This window comes from Ochotona curzoniae, unplaced genomic scaffold (genome assembly GCF_017591425.1).
Source record: "Ochotona curzoniae isolate NIBS_2020 unplaced genomic scaffold, NIBS_Ocur_1.0 contig_4895, whole genome shotgun sequence".
Lineage (NCBI taxonomy): Eukaryota > Metazoa > Chordata > Mammalia > Lagomorpha > Ochotonidae > Ochotona > Ochotona curzoniae.
Genome location: NW_024466413.1, coordinates 65,280 through 81,267, shown reverse-complemented (window position 1 = coordinate 81,267; position 15,988 = coordinate 65,280). Strand labels below are relative to the sequence as shown.

Sequence of the window (15,988 nt, the reverse complement as noted above, 5' to 3'; positions counted from 1 at the left end):
AGAAGCAGAACAGCATTTGGGCCTCAGACAACAACGGGCAGTCAGCGGAGGGCAGTGAGCACATTGTCCGCCAGGAGAGCTGAAGAGGAAGCCCAGAGCAGCTTGAGTCCGGTGGCCATGCCTCAGGTGTCCTGGGATCCCACAAGAAGACGACAAGGACACCTGATGGGTGACAGCTGCGAGCCCCAAGTCTCTGCAGGCTGGGAAACTGGCCCTGTGGAACCAAGCTGGCAGGGTGCTGTGGGAACTGTGGGGTAGGGACCTGCTGCAAGTGTGCACAAGGCGGTCCAGGGTAAGGGAAGCACCTGCCGGCCACAGCTCCTGGCCGGGGACACACGCACCACAAGGCATCCCCAACAGGATGAAGACATCCTGGAGGCAGACACAGGCGGTGCTGATGCGGAGGGACCCGTGAGGGTGCGTTGCCACACAGTACCTGTTCACTCTCCTGGGGCATTTCTCAGGCTTGATGTCCAACTCATAATGATAGATGTCAATCTTGGGGATGTCCATCTCAAAGAAGTTGGCCTGCAGCTTGATGGTTCTGCCAGAGGTCCCGAAGTCGGGCCTCGGGGGAGGCTTGAAGGCATAGCCCTGGATGGGCGGCGGCGCAGGAGGCGCAAGCACTGGAAAACAGGAGATGGATCATTACTCGCTTGCTGTGTTGCTAGCCATTGCACCTGCTTCCCTCTGACCACCTTCCCCCCAGCCCCTCCTCCCCTGGCGACACCCCATGTCCCTATTCTAACTCTGGCATACGCAGTGCTGTAGCCCAACAGCCATGCAGTTCTGTGAGCACTGGGTACACCTGGCAATGCTGTGCACCTTTCCTGTTCCAGCCGCTCCCTCTTGGGTCACTACCCTGCTTGGTCCCAGCCCACGACAGAATGGCCATGGAGCTGGCCGAGGTCCTGGAGCATGCCCCAGGATCTGCCCTCCCAGCAGGTGTGGGAGGTGCAGGCTCCTTCCCATGTTCCCACCACCCGCTCCTGCCCTGGCAAGGGCCATTGCTGAAGCTCCACAGTGGGGCTCTGGGCTCCCTGGCACCACTGTGTCCAGCCCAGCAGCATGCCAATATCTCATCTCCTGGGGCATGTCACTTCACAGCCAGGTCTCTGTCTTTACTCACGACTCCGGAGCCACCCTAACCCCCACCCTGCACTGGCCTCTCACTAGCACAAGCACCCCAGTCCCATTTCTGAGGTCCTCTGTCAGACGGGACCTCCCATCTCCAGGACTCCAGCACCCCAACACATGGTCAGAGTCCCAGAAACACTTGACCAATGGCAGCCCTCACAGCCGAGGAGTGACATGTGGGGAAGGCTCCTGAGGACACCCTGGAGTGGCCTCTACAATGACCGCCCTCGGGAGTTGCCAACAGCAGAGGCACTTCTCCCATGCACCCGTACAGCAGCCACTGCCCAGCCACCCCGCCAAGGCCATGTCCCCACCTCCACTGGTGACCCACAGGTCAGCCCCTGGCTCCCACCCCCGCCTCACAGCAGGCCTAGGGCCACGAGGAGACTGCGATGAAGGCCCCCTCCGAGTGGGCCAGGGGGGCCCTTGTGCTCCACTGCCGCTGCTTTTCTTACTTTTTTCTTTTTTAAGATTTATTTATTTATACTGGAAAGGCAGAATTATAGAGAAAGATCTTTCATCCACTGGCTCACTCCCCATATGGCTGCAATGCCTGGAGCTCAGCTGATCTGAAGCCAGGAGCTTCTTCTGGGTCTCCCACACAGGTACAGGGCTGCAAGGACTTGAGCCGTCCCCTACTGCTTTCCCAAGCAAGGAGCTGCACGGGCAACTGAACAGCCTGGTGACACCCCGCGTTGAACAGGAGTTAGTGTTCCTAAGGGATGTGGCTGTTCGCAGGCAGAGGATTAGCCAACGGAGCCTTTTTAGTTGGCCCACTGCTGTCTGTTTTCCTGTAAGGCGGGGGCAGAGGGGGCGTGTGAGCGAGCTCCTGCCTGCTGGTGCACTCTATACCAGGAGCTGGGAACCCAACCCACACCGTCGCACGCAGGTGACACAGACCCAGCCAGACGCACTGCGGGCACCTGGGCTGGCCTCAGCCGCACGCACTCTCCTGCCAGGACTCCGTGCTGCTCTGTATTCTGGCGTCAGCATTGAAACAAACCCCATCACGCACATTTCCACTAATTCCATTTAGCAAGTTCCCAACTGTGGGTTTTGAAAAACACCAATTAAATATTCATTGACTTACAGAACTTCTAATTTTCAATCAAATGTCTTTGTCTCAGATAACATGCTCTCTTATTTTAATCCCATGACTTCAATCCTTACTGGCAGTCATCAGACACAAAAGTCCTGTTTCTAAGAACAGCATGGGCGCGCTGCTCCTACTGTATTTCTGACCCGGAAAAACCCAGAGTTCTTGAATCCCACGGCTTTTGTTTTCTGTAAGGAAACGGGCGCCGACGATGACTCAGCTTGCGGAGTGACACCATCTGGAAACCTCAGGTCTGCACTGGGCGGTGACAGATCTGGGGACACGCCCCCTCCTCTTCCCTCCCACCCTGGCCCCGAGCAGGCAGCCACTGACACAGGCCTGGGGAAGGTGGGGACACACCACAAGCTCACGTATGCCCTGAGAAGGCAGCAGAGGGTGGTCCAGACACCCACACGGGAGACTGGGGTGGAGCTCCTGCATCCACCCGAGGGGTGACCCAGTGGGCGACAACCCTGCTGCCTCGTTGCCTTGAAAACCAACAAATCAATCTTTCCTTTTACTTAAACATTTATTTCACTTCTTATTTGAAAGGCAGAGTTACAGAGAGAGAGAGAGACAGGGAGAGAACTTCCATCCACTGGCTCACCCCCCAAAACGGCTGCAACAGCTGGGACTGGGCGGGGTTACAGCCAGGAGCTTCATCTGGCTCTCCCACATTGGACCATCCTCTGCTATTTCCCAGGCACATTAGCAGGGAGTTGGATCCAGGACTCGAACTGGCATCCACATGTGGATGGCAGATTAACAGAGGTCGCCACAAACCCAGCCTTAAATCTTTTGTAAACTCACTAGAAGGTAAAGAAAAACAAAGACAATGAAAGCTGCCTATAACCAACTCAGAGAGATGCCCCTGGGCAATGCCAGGCTGGGGAAAGCTGTATGCAAGGCTAACCGGGCAGGTGGTAACCACACACCTGCTACTCTCACCCAGCATCAAACAATACCTAGCAAGCACTTTCTGGACACTCTGGTGACCACATCACTCCTAGAGCGCCATCTTGGTGCCATCCCAGCCCCTGTGCAGCATGGAGGTGCCAGGCACCGGGTGGGCCCCTCTCCCCCCACCCCTGCCCTTCCCTGGCCAGGCTATCACTCCAGCTGCAGTCTGCTGGCCTGGAAGCCAGCCGGTCGCCTCAGTGACCAAAGGTCTGCCTGTTGGCACCCAGCTGGGCTCAGGACCACCCCGGCCCCTGGGAGGCAGGGAGTGCCTGACAAAGATGGCACATGCACAAGGTGACAGCCCAGTGAGACAGGTTCGCAGCAAGACCGTCATGGCCGCCATTCTCTTCTTGGACATCCTCACCCAGCCCTCCCTCGGCAGGAACCGATGGGTAAATGGCCGGGGCATGGAGCTATTGCCAGGGCAGGGCACGCTGCCCCTCCACTGCTGCCTGTGGCTGCAGAGCAGGCCTGGCTTCCAGCCTCCTGGGCAAAGGGAACCACGTGGCCCAGGGGGTTCTCACCTGTAATCCTCCACACGTGCACAGGACACTCCCAGACCTGCTTCCTGCTAACCTCTCCCTGACAGCGAGCACCTCTGTGAGAGGAAGGTGAGCAGGTCACCACAGAGCTGCCCGACAGCAGTCCGCAAGGCCGCAGACACGTGGTCCTGGCCAGCTCTGGCACTGTGCTAACTGTTCAGGCACAACCCGGCCCGTCTGCCATCCCCAACCTGCAGGTGTATCTTGTCTTTGAAAACCATTATTCTGGGAAGGGCCTCCAGTGAGCGTCACAGGCTGCTGGAGAGCACATGTCACACCCAGTGAAGCGGTGCCTGCTGTTAGGGACAGAACACAGCAACATCACCCTCCCATGGTGGAGAAGGCAGGGCTGGCCATTCCACCACCTGCACCTGCCTGGGGTCCTGGGAGGGAGCAGCTCTGATGCCAGAGCAGCACCAGGCAGGCTGGTGGCTAGGCAGGCTGGCCGGGGCTCTGCTGTCTCCATGGCTGCACTGACGTGTACTGAGCTCACGATTTACCTGCTGCCATGACAACCAGGCTCTTGCCTTGTCAGGCTTGGTACACCCGCAGGCGGCCAGAGTGCAGGGGCTGGGGCTGAGCAAGCAGACACCCCGATGGGCTGACGGCGGCACCTTAGCCCCGTGTCCCCATGTGCTGTGTGCAGTCCCCCATGCCCTAGGGCAAGCTGTCATGGGAGAAAGCAGTGGCTGCGAGTGGCTGAAGCATCAGTGGGCTGATGCCCAAGGGTGCTCAGCACATGTGGCCAGGCCTACCGCACTGTCCCAGGCACCTGGACTTCCCATCCAGTGCAGACACCAAGGTCTCATTGGCAGCATACAGCACCAGGCTGAGACAGTGTCTGCGGCCACAGCCAGCACGTAATACATCACAGAGCTGGGAGCAGGGCGTTGCCTTGGAGATGGAGCGGGTTGAGAATAACCGCCCCTGCCCTTCCCACCTGCTGTGAGTCACTGGCCAGGGGCCCTGCACCATGTGCTGCCAGGGATGCAATGTCAGCGAGGGAGGGGTGTGCTTGAGGATAGACTGGAAAATTGGAGCTCTCCCTGCAGGGGCGTGGCCAGCAGCCATGCCCGCCCCCGTTACAAACAGGTTCCTGCCACTTCACTGCGAGCTACCCGACCTGTTAAAAAACAAAATCTGCAGGAGTGTTCCCTCCCCGTTACTCCCAAGTTCCTTAAAAAATAACTCAGTCATATAGAAAGCACTAAGCTGGTCAGCCTGAGAATACCACTATGGCTGCCTCGGAGAAACACTCCCAGGGCCACAGCTGCCCACGGCCGCCACTACACCTCGCAGGAGAAACCTCTCTCCTGCACATTTTGAATACATGTTTCCTCATGAGCTACAAAAGCCCCTGTGGCTCACCGTGTCACCCCCAGCTGCATCAGAAATGCTGAGAGAAGGACCAGCGTGCAGCGCCACAGGTTAAGCCTGCAGCGGCCCCTCAGTGGCCAGTTGTAGTGGCTCCAACTGCAGACAGTGTGCGGTGGGCTGCGTTGGTCCACGGCCAGCCCGGGTGTCCTGGGAGGTGGTACTGGGATCACTGCTGAGTAGGACTTACAGGAGTGAGGCTGTTTGCCAACGGGAGAGGAGGAGGGCCATTTCAGGCACAGTGGTTGACAGAGCTTGGTCCAGCATCCTAGCAGGAGACACTGGGTTCGATTTCCCGTCCCACTCCTAATTTCAGCCTATTAATGCATCTGCTGGGGCAGGGAGAATTGAGTGAGGCCCTGGTACTTGGGTCCCAGTCACCCACAGGGGAGCTGCAGATGGAGTTACACATGACCACAGCAGCATTCCTGGTGGAGGCCCAGGGCCAAGACACGGGCACACATGGCGTGGAACTGCCCCTGCAACCAGAGCCTTGCCCCTGTCCAGCCCAACTCCAAACACTGCAAACTCAATTCTTATCAGTTCTTGTCATTTGCAAGGACTCAGGGTAAGAAGTTTTGCAAAGTGCAGAAGAGGAACTCTCGTCCTTGGGGTCGCAGGTAGCAGACTCAGAGACAGACCACAAACACACCAGGTGGGGGGACAGGCAAGCAATCCACAAGCCCTGGCCCACCGGACAGCGCCTGCTGATGCCTGACCACCAGGGCAGACTAGGAAGTGCACAGCGGAGCAAGATTCTGTGGGGGCCACTGGTTCTCAAACCCAGCTGGGATCGCTCAAGGCTCGGCCAGACCACCCCCACACCCAGGTGGGGGAAGCAGTCGGTCCCCTGCTGCTGCAAGCCCTCGGAAGGGACTGCGTCAGCTTGGCACGTCATCCTCCTGAGGGCTGGGGCGGGGAAGCCCCCCAGTCAGGGAGGGCCGACAGCCATCTTCTGGCAACTCCTGGTGACACACCACCCTTGCAGGCAGCACAGTTCCAGTTCCTGGAAATCTTTCATTTCGGCCCTCCCCTGGGGATTTCCGATCTGTCTCGGCCTGCTTCTTGGCAACAGCGAAAGAGGGGCCCCTGGGAGGCAACCCAAGGAAGTGTGCGGTGCCTGGGCTCAGCCAGGTGTGAGTGCGTGACCAAGGGAAGACCCAGCCCCACGTGCCTACGCATGCCCCACCCTGGGACTCCCCGGATCAAAGTCGCTCAGCCCACTCTGACTTGATGAGTAATATTCTAAAAACATCCTAAATAATGTTGGTGAGTAATCCACGGTGCACAAGAGGGGTGACACACATGTACCCTGGAGAAAGATCACAAGCTGCCCGCTGCCCAGGGGATGACGCACAGTGCTGGTCACCAGGTCCACGGTAAACACCAAGGACTCTGTCCCCAGAGCTCCCCCCATGGGCTGGTCAGCCCAAGAATGCCACTGTCGCTGCCTCGGAGAAACTCGCCAGGGCCACAGCTGCCCACGGCCGCCACTGTGCCTCGCAGGAGGAAAACCGCTCTTCTGTACATTCTGAATACGCTTCCTCATGAGGGCTTGAGTCCCTGTTACCCCATCGGGAGATCCAGGTCAAGGTCTAGGCTCCTGGTCCCACCGGCTGTTGCGAGCCAGTGGGTGGGAGATGGACCTGGAGCTGCTGGGGCGCTCTCGCTCCCTCTCCCCGATACTCTATCTTTCAAACACACACAGACAGAAAACGTGATAACGCATAAGGCAGGTTTAATTCGGCGATACATAAGTGACCCCCAGCCAGGGCCCCCCACTGCCAAGCAAGCCCCGCTAGTCGGGCCAGAGTCACTCTTCACGGGCACAGGCAAACACCGTGAGCCACCTTGGGAAGCTGCACCCCGCTATCTCCTGGCACTGCGGCTGTGACTGTGCTGAGCTGGTAAGGAGGATGGCAAGGAGCCTGTGTGAAGGCTGAGCGTACAGTCCTATCGGGTCTGCACTGCTTCCCCCGGCACGCCGGGGACAGGGCTGGGCCTGGCAGGGACCTCACGGCAAGGACCTCGGCTCCTGCAAGCATACAGTGTCTGGCATCTAGGGTCTGTACTTCTGAAAGCCCCCCGACTCTTTTTATTTCACCGCCCTCACAAGGACTGCGACCAGCTACCCTGCATTCCTCCTCTGCCACTGTGAGCAGCTCAGGGCATTTCCGTGAATGTTGTGCTCTGACAGCGGCCAACTTACCCCAGACACCCAAGCCTTCCTCAGACCCTACAAAAGGCCTCATTCTGCCTCAATATGCGAGTCTGCGCCCCAAGTCCCACATGCATGTAGCGAGCAGTCACGGTCACTGCCATGGTGCCGGGCACCGTGCCTGCCATCCTCATCATATAAACCAAACGGGTGCCCACAGGAAATGAGGCATCCAGCAGCCACCCAGCAGTGGCCACCAGATGGGGCTGCCCTATTTTTGAGACAGCGGGTGCACTTACGTGGAGCAGGTGACCCTGTGTCTCATGGGGAGACCCTGCCCTGATGGCTGCCGCCATTTGGGGAATCAACCAGCAGATGACCAATGTCCCAATGTCTCTCCATGGCACTTTCACATGCATAAACATATAACCTTAAAGAGAAAGCACTTCCGGCAAGAACTGGCCAAGGGCCGAGCCTCCTGTCATGCAGGAGCCAGGACTGTGCACCTGCACCCGGGCGCAGGCGCGGCACTATTACAGCAGAAGCCAGAGCAGGAGGGTCAGACGCATACACGTTCCTGTACTGGTCAGGGGAGGGGCGACCAGGCGTGGGCTGTGACCCCCTGAGGGCAGGGGAAGGAGAGCTGCAGAGGGAGGGGCAGAGTGCCTGGGCACACACTGGCTGCAGAAGCTGCCCTGTTGCCTTATTGTTTGTTTGTTCGAATGTATGCATTTTATCTATATTTTAATCCTTGCTTGTTCACTCTCAAATGCTCATAATGATGGCTTGGGCAGGCTGAATCTGGGAGCTCCATCCAGGTTGCCCACAGGTGGCAGAACCCGGTCATTCAAGCCATCACCATGGCCTCCCAGGCAGGAGGCAGGCACCTGATGGCCACCTCAACCACAGGGCCACATGTGCAGCCCATACTTGGAGACTTTGTCAGCAGGTGTGCTATGTTTACTGTTGGACAAGGAACATAAAGTTGTTTTCTAGGGGCCGGAACCCCATGGGGTGCCAGCTCACGTCTTGGCTGCTCCACTTCCCACCCAGTTCCCTGCCATGGCCTGGGAAAGCAGCAGGAGGTGAGCCCCTGCACCATGTGGAGGATCTCAATGCAGCTCTAGGCTCCTGGCTTCAGACTGGTCCAGCTCTGGGCACTGCAGCCACTTGGGGACTGAATCAGAGGATGAAGGACCTCTCAGTCTTTCCTTTCTCCATACACTTGCCTTTCAAACAAATCTTTTCTTTAAAGGTGTTTCCTCAAAGTCTACAAGGGCAAACTTGAACAAATCAACTGTGAGAGCATGACAAAAGCTGCCACACCCCTCTAGCTTTCTCCAACGTTTTCCAAGGTGCATTAAACTAAAGCTGAGCAGGCTAAGCAGACACCACCTCATTCAACACAGCCCTGAGATGGAAAAATGCCTTGTTCCAGACCTCAGGGGTTCCACTCCCGGCCCCAGAGCTGAACAAGGTGAGTTCTGACGGTGAAGCCCCTTGTCCACGGTCCCAGACGCTGGGAGGCAGGAGGCGGCTCAGCAGAGTGGGGTGGGCGCGGAGTGGTGCCCACGGCTGCCTAGCCTGCAGGAGGGCTGCCCCAGAACCCCGGGCAGCGAGGGTGGGCAGGACCTCGGCGCCCTGCGCTCCAGAGGCCGCGGGGGCAGCTCCGGTCCTGAGGAGCAGCAAGAGCTCCCTGCCTCCCTGCCTCCCTCCGGCCCGCGCAGGCAGGGGATGGAAGGAAATCCGTCCGAGCCTGCGCGGTGCCGCCGCACGCCCCTGGGAAGCCTGACGTCGGCGCCACGCACAGGAAGCCCTCCAAGGCGGCCGCCCACGTCACATCCCGCTGCTACCCGGCGCGGTGCCGTTCCCTCGCTGGGGCCAATCTGCACATGCGTGGTGGCGCCGCAGTGCGAGCCGCCGGCCAATCAGCTCAGCCCGAGGCCGCGCAGGCTCCAGCGCTGCCCTAGCAACAGCCACTTGGTGCTGGCTGCCCCGCCTGCCTGAGTCAGAGCCAGCCTCACCCCCATCCGAGAATACATAGCCAACTCGGGTCCACTTCAACCCCAAGTGTCGGCGTTAGCTCGAAAGGAAAAATGACTTCAAAAGTAAAAACTAGGGCAAGGCACGACAGCCTAGTGGCTAAAGTCCTCACCTTGCATGCGCCGGGACCCCATATGGATGCCAGTTCTGGTCCCGGCTGCTCCATTTCCCATCTAGCCTCATGCTTGTGGCCTGGGAAAGTAGTCGAGGAAGGCCCAAAGCTTTGGGACCCTGTTACCCACGTGGGAGACCCGGAAGAAGTTCTTGGCTCCTGGCTTCAGATCAGCTCAGCTCCGGCTGTTGTGGCCAATTGGGGAGTAAAGCCAGTGGTTGGAAGATCTTTCTGTCTCCTCCTCTCTGTATATCGGACTTTCCAATAAAAATAAATAAAAATAAAAACCACTATTTCAGTTCCATTCCACCAAGACTAGAGCAGGCCTCAGCCCCCTGCCCAATCTGAAAACAATTAAGCCTGTGTTCATGGGTGAGGCGGTGGGACCCCAGAGGCCTGCCACACAGTGCCGGGGGGGCCTCCCTGGGTGCCCCCTGCCCCGCGCCACTGAGGGACATGAGAGGAAAAGAGAAAGAAGGGCCAGGAGCTGACCAAACGCAGGGCCAGCCATCTGCACAGCCGCGCCCCTTGGCTGCAGCACCATGTGGGCAGAGAGATGTCCCCCCAGGCGTCCAGGCCGGAGGGAGAGGACAGGGCTGTGGGCAGAGGCCAACACTGCCACACACTCCACTGCCCCGGCGTGGCAGGACCCAGTGTCTGGGCCCAACCACATGAGCCACAGTGCCCCTCGGCAGCTGTCAGAGCCACTCAGAGCTTCCGCTGGGCCAGGTTAACATGGCTGCTTTCCCCCGTGTGATGTGGGTCCCCCTTTCTCTTTAATATTGATGTATTTGAGAGTCAGAGCTGTAGACACACAGCTGGTTCACTCTCTAAGTGGCCACAGTGACTGGGGCTAAGCCAGGCCAAAGCCAGGGACCAGGGGCAACTTTCTACTGCTTTCCCCAAGTCATTAGCAGGGAGTTGGACTACAAGTAGAACTGTTGGTGCCCGTATGGGATGGCATCTTCACCCATATGCCACAATGCCAACATGTGGTGTCCTTTTAATGAGGCTTGAGGCTGAGAGGAGGTAAACTGCCAGTTCACACTCTGGTTGCTCTGCTTCCTATCCGGCTCCCTGCTAAGGTGCCTGGAAAAGCAGCAACAGTCATGCCAAGTGCCTGGGCTCCATACCCTGTGGGAGATTTGGATGAAGCTCCTGGCTGCAGCCTGGTCCAGTCCTGGCCATGCAGCCATCTGGATAGGGAAACTAGTGGGCGCAAAGACTCTCTCTCTCTCTCCTCTTTCAAATAAATCTTTAAGAATAAACAAATGATTTAATACAAAGATAAACCAGGCTGTCCCCAGTGCAGGAGGATGGCTGGCCCTGCCCTGCATCTTGCACGGGCCACACTGCAGGCTCTGGGCTGCAGCGTGCCCCTGTGTCCCTCCGTGCTGACTGTGGGACCCGCCTGCCCCGTGACTCTGGGAGGATGAGCAGAGGTGAGCTCCAGATTCCTCCCGCCCAAAGCCCTGCCCCACGGCAGACAGGGCCCTCAGATGTGCCTCCGTCACTCCTGCTTCTGCCCAACCTGACAGCATCCCTGCATGGCCACCTTGCACAGGTCCAAGCGCCACAGCAAGACCTGGGGGCAACGGCTGAAGTGCCAGAGGCTTGTGGCACACTGACGAGCTGGCCTCAGGGGGCTCAGAGAGCATGATGTGCTCATGGCAAACAGTGGGATTCTGTGTGGCTGCTGTGTGGGTTTCTAGAGTTGAGGAAAAAGCTAAAATTCCATCAGCTCACCAGATGCACGTGCGTACCATCCCAGGCCCAGCTGCCCAGCGTCTCCTCCCCTGCCCAAGGGTCACCACCGCTGTCAGAGAGCCTGGCACGGGGCGTGAGCCCTGCAGTGTGTCAAGTGCACAGTACCCTGACGCCACTGCAGGGGACAAAGTGGCCCCGGCGGCCCACTGTGTGGCTCCACCGGCTTGAGCTTCAGATGAGCCGTTGCCTGGAGAGGCAGGGCCCGAGCCGCTGGCACCGGCTGGGGCCCCTTGCTGAGCTGCCTCCACCACGGCAGGGAGCTCTACGTGGAAAGTCATACTCACCACAAGTCCTCAGCAAGGCCACTATAGTGCAACCGAATGCAAATTCAGTGTCAACTCCCAGGACACTTCGCCAGTTCCTGCAACCAGACATCTGCAATGTCACTTTCCAACACTGGTACCCCGAGGGGCCCAATACTCCTCCAGTCGGGGTCATCAATTAGGAGTGCATTGTTGGGAATCAGACAAAATCACCAGGACTGCTGCGCTGCTTTAATCAGTTCCTTCCTGAAGACACACAAGCTCACGATGTACAATCAGCTGCAAGCTGCTTGCCACGTGCTTCAGAAACCCAAAGCGTGCCTCGCACGGCACTTGCAAGCATCCTGGAAGATGGCCTGCGGCCAAGGGCAGGGCCCTGCCTGCGTCTTTCAAATCACTTAAGTACTGGGTTGCTGTTTGTATATCACAATGCAAGTCCCGGCTACTCCTCTTCCCATCCAGCTCCCTGCCCATACACTTGGGAAAGGAGATGGTCCAAGTACATGGGTCCTTGCCACCCATGTGGGACACAAGCCTGGCCCACACCTGGGGAGTGAACCAGTGGATGGAAGATCACTTTCCCTCTGTGGCTCTGCCTGCCTGTCTGCCTGTCTCCATCCTTCATGCCATTTTTAAGATTAAAAAAAAATATATTGGAAAGGTAGGTTTAAAGAAGAGAGATAGCGAAAGGTCTTCCATCCACTGGTTCACTCCCCAGGTGACTGCAATGGCTGGAGCTGAGCTGGTCTGAAGCCAGAAGTCAGGAGGTACTTCTGGGTTCTCCCATGCGCATGCAGGGGCCCAAGGCTTTGGGCCATCCTCCATTGCTTTCCCAGGCCGCAAGCAGGGAGTCGGAAGGGAAGTGGACATGAACCAGTGCCCCCATGAGATCCCAGCGCTTAGGGGTGAAAAATGGGCCAGTCAAGCCATTGTGCCAGGCCTGGTTCTTTCAGAATAAACAGGCAGAAGATAAATGAATCTTTATGAGAAAATTAGATGGCATAGTTACAGAATTGCCTATCCCAATCAGGCCCCTAGCAATTAGTGGGGAACTCTTACTTTTTTTTTTTTTTTTAAGATTTATTTTTACTATTTTTTATTGGAAAGGCGGATATACAGAGAGGAGAGACAGAGAGGAAGATCTTCCGTCCGATGATTCACTCCCCAAGTGAGCGCAATGGGCCGATACTATGCCGATCCGAAGCCAGGAGCCTCTTCCAGGTCTCCCACGCGGGTGCAGGGTCCCAAAGCTTTGGGCCGTCCTCGACTGCTTTCCCAGGCCACAGGCAGGGAGCTGGAAGGGAAGCGGGGCTGCCGGGATTAGAACCGGCGCCCATATGGGATCCCGGGCGTGCAAGGCGAGGACCTTTAACCACTTGCGCCACCGCGCCGGGCCCGGGAACTCTTACTTTTTTGCCTTTCTGTGAGGTCGGCTGCTTCTCCCTGGATCCCCATGGCAGCACGGCAGACAGAGCACACCCAGCAGTCAGCCAACAACAGACACACTCCAAGTACGGCGTGCTGGGGCGAATGGTGGACGAAGCGAGCCAGGGCCAGTGTTTCTTGCTTCGGAATGGAATTCCCGTAACATGAACTGTTAACCAGCCCCTCCCCACTCTGACTCAGGTGTGTCTACCGCTGCGCGTTAAGCAGTCACTGCCATGGAGAGCCCCAGATCCTGCAGCTGTGAGTGACCCTAGGGTGCAAGGCCTTCTGGGCCAGGCTAGCCTTGCTGAGCAGGACGCTGTCCCTGTGGCAACACGGGCAGGGGTTCCCCCACCCCTCTAGCCTCCTCCCATGACTCCATTCCTCCTCTGGTCTTGGCCTCAGCCACGTAGGCAAGTGCGTAAATACTGTGGCCTCTGGGGCTGGCCCCTGCCTTACAGAGCACCAGCTGCCACACCCTGCTGAAAGTGGTCCCGAGGCCAAGCCACCCAGTGGGCCCCCACACAGATGCCCTTGGAGTGAGGCAGGGGGGCGAGTTGTGCAGAAAATGACCCCTGGCTGTATACACAGGGGGCACAATATACTGTTTTCCTGTATCCTAAAATGGTTATGCCCACCTCAAGATACAACCCAGAAAGGCTTACTAAGAAGATAGAAGAATTGTCCATAATTGTGGGCACCAAGAAGTAACAAGGAAGAACAGCCACTAAGTTTTAATTTGCCTCAAGAAATCAAGCAGGAGCCAGCATTTGTATGGAGGTCCTGGGATCGAGTCCCACCACTGCTTCCATCCAGCTCCCTGCTACGGCGTACCTGGGAGGCAGCGGGTCAGCCAGTACCTGGGCCCCTGCCAGGCACGAAGGAGAGCTGGAGAGAGCTTCTGGTTTGGGCCTGGTCCGGTTCCAGCTGTGGTGTGTTTGGGGGTAAAGCGGCAGATGTTAAGAAAGCCACGCATGTGAGTGTGTGTATGTGTGGCTAAGATGAATGAATGCATGTACGCCTTTGGCATATAAAGCAAACTGCCTGCGATGCCCGCGTCCCCCACTACAGTGCCCGAGGCTAAGCCTGGCTCCATTTCCAATGGTAGTTTCTTGCCAGCGCAGCCCAGGAACATCCAGTATTGTTTGGGTAGTTGGGTCCCTGCTACGCACCTGAGAGACCTGAGCTGAGCGCCCAGCTTGCCCTTAGCTCACGTGTGGGCATGCTGGAATGGAACCAGTGGGTGGGAATGTACTTGCTTGCTCTCTCCCCCACCTCAAATACATAAATGCTGAATGTGTTACTAATACAGCTGCAGCAGGCTACTCCTGGAGTAAACCTCCACTTTGCTCCTGGTTCCATGTCCATGTGGGAAGAACTGAGACCGCCTTAACCATCCCTGTAAACCCTGCAATACCCCGACAGGCTGTGGGAGGCCCAGGGAGCCCACAGCAACATCCGTACAAACCCCATCAGGATGCAGGCTGGGCTCACCACACTGTTTTACTAAGATGCCCACCTGGTCCAGCAGGTGTACTCTGCATTCTCTTCATTGAACATTGCTGCCTTGCCTACTCTGTCTCACATCTGAATTCTTTCTTGACAAAAACCAGATCCTGAGTGACCAATCCGCAGTCGGCCTGCAAAGTTGCTGCACACGATGCTGGCATCCGATAAGGGTCCTGACTTAAGTCCCAGTGACTTCACTCCTCACCCAGCTCCCTCCTAATGCACCTGGTCCCACTGCTTGGGTCCTCACACTTGTGTGGGCAATGTGAAGAAGCTCCTGGCTCCTTGTTTCAGCCATTGTGGCCATCTGGGGAGTGAATCAGAGGGTGGAAGTTCTCTCTTCCTTTCTCTAGAACTGATTTTCAAATAAATAAATATCTAAGAAAAATTAAAAATAGGCACTGGCACAGTGGTTTAACAGGCTAATCCTCTACCTGCAAGCACTGGCATCCCAGATAGGCACCAGTTAGTGTCACAGCTGCTCAAGTTTTGATCCAGCTCCCCTGCCTGTGGCCTGGGAAAGCAGCAGAGGATGGCCCAAGTGTTTGGGGTACAGCACCCACATGGGAGACCAGGAGGAAGCTCCTGGCTTTGGACTGGGTCAGCTCCAACCATTGTGGCTACTTGGGGAATGAATCAGGAGATGCAAGATCATTCTGTCTGTCCCCTGTTCTCTGTGTAACTCTGTATTTCCAATAAAAATCAACAAATCTTTTAAAAATAAGCAGAAATAAAATAAATATAAAATTAGGGGACAAGCATGACAAACCCACTTGTCTAATGAAAATGAGTTAACAAGATCAGTACATCCGCACAGCAGAACACAGAGCATCCCAGAAAACGGTCAGGGGAATGAGGCTGTAGCAGGTGAAGCTGCCACCCGAGTCCCAGCTACTCGGCTTTCAATTACAGCTTCCTGTTCATGCATCCTGAGCAGCACCCAGTGGGAGAAGTGGGCAAAGCTCCAGCCTCCTGGATTTGGCCTGGTCCAGCCCCAACTGGAGTAGGCATTTGGGGAATGAACCAGCAGTTGGGGTCAACCAGGCAGACTGTCGCGCTTCCCTCTGAGCAGATGTTTTGGAGTTCTTTTTAAAAAGGTGATGGAGCCTGGTACACCAAGCCACAGGCATGATTCTGTGTATGTGGGATGTCAAACACGGGCAAATCTCAGAGAAAACACAGACAGTGTGGTAGAAGGGGAGGACGCTGTGGGGGTAGGCAAGAACCACAGGACGCAGGGGCCACAGGACGCAGGGACCACAGGACGCAGGGGCCACAGCACGCAGGGACCACAGGACGCAGAGGCCACAGACGCAGAGACCAGAGACGCAGAGGCCACAGGATGCAGAGGCCACAGACGCAGAGACCACAGCACGCAGGGACCACAGGACGCAGGGGCCACAGCACGCAGGGACCACAGGACGCAGAGGCCACAGGACGCAGGGACCACAGGACACAGAGATCACAGGACGCAGGGACCACAGGACGCAGAGACCACAGGACGCAGGGACCACAGGACACAGAGACCCACAGCACGCAGGGACCACAGGACACAGAGACCACAGGACGCAGAGGCCACAGCACGCAGGGACCACAGGACGC

General features: G+C 57.3%; 1 protein-coding gene across 4 annotated transcripts in view; it reads right to left on the bottom strand.

Moving 5' to 3' along the window:
• AGO2 (argonaute RISC catalytic component 2) overlaps window positions 1-15,988 on the bottom strand; it is a 69,566-nt gene that overhangs the window by 32,555 nt on the left and 21,023 nt on the right. For 3 of the 4 annotated variants that reach the window (XM_040988504.1, XM_040988502.1, XM_040988501.1), the window contains exon 2: window positions 437-626. The exons of the other annotated variant lie outside the window; for it this stretch is intronic. In XM_040988504.1, coding sequence (XP_040844438.1) covers window positions 437-626 — 190 coding nt within the window. The remainder of the gene's footprint in view (window positions 1-436; window positions 627-15,988) is intronic. 4 annotated transcript variants of the gene reach the window in all.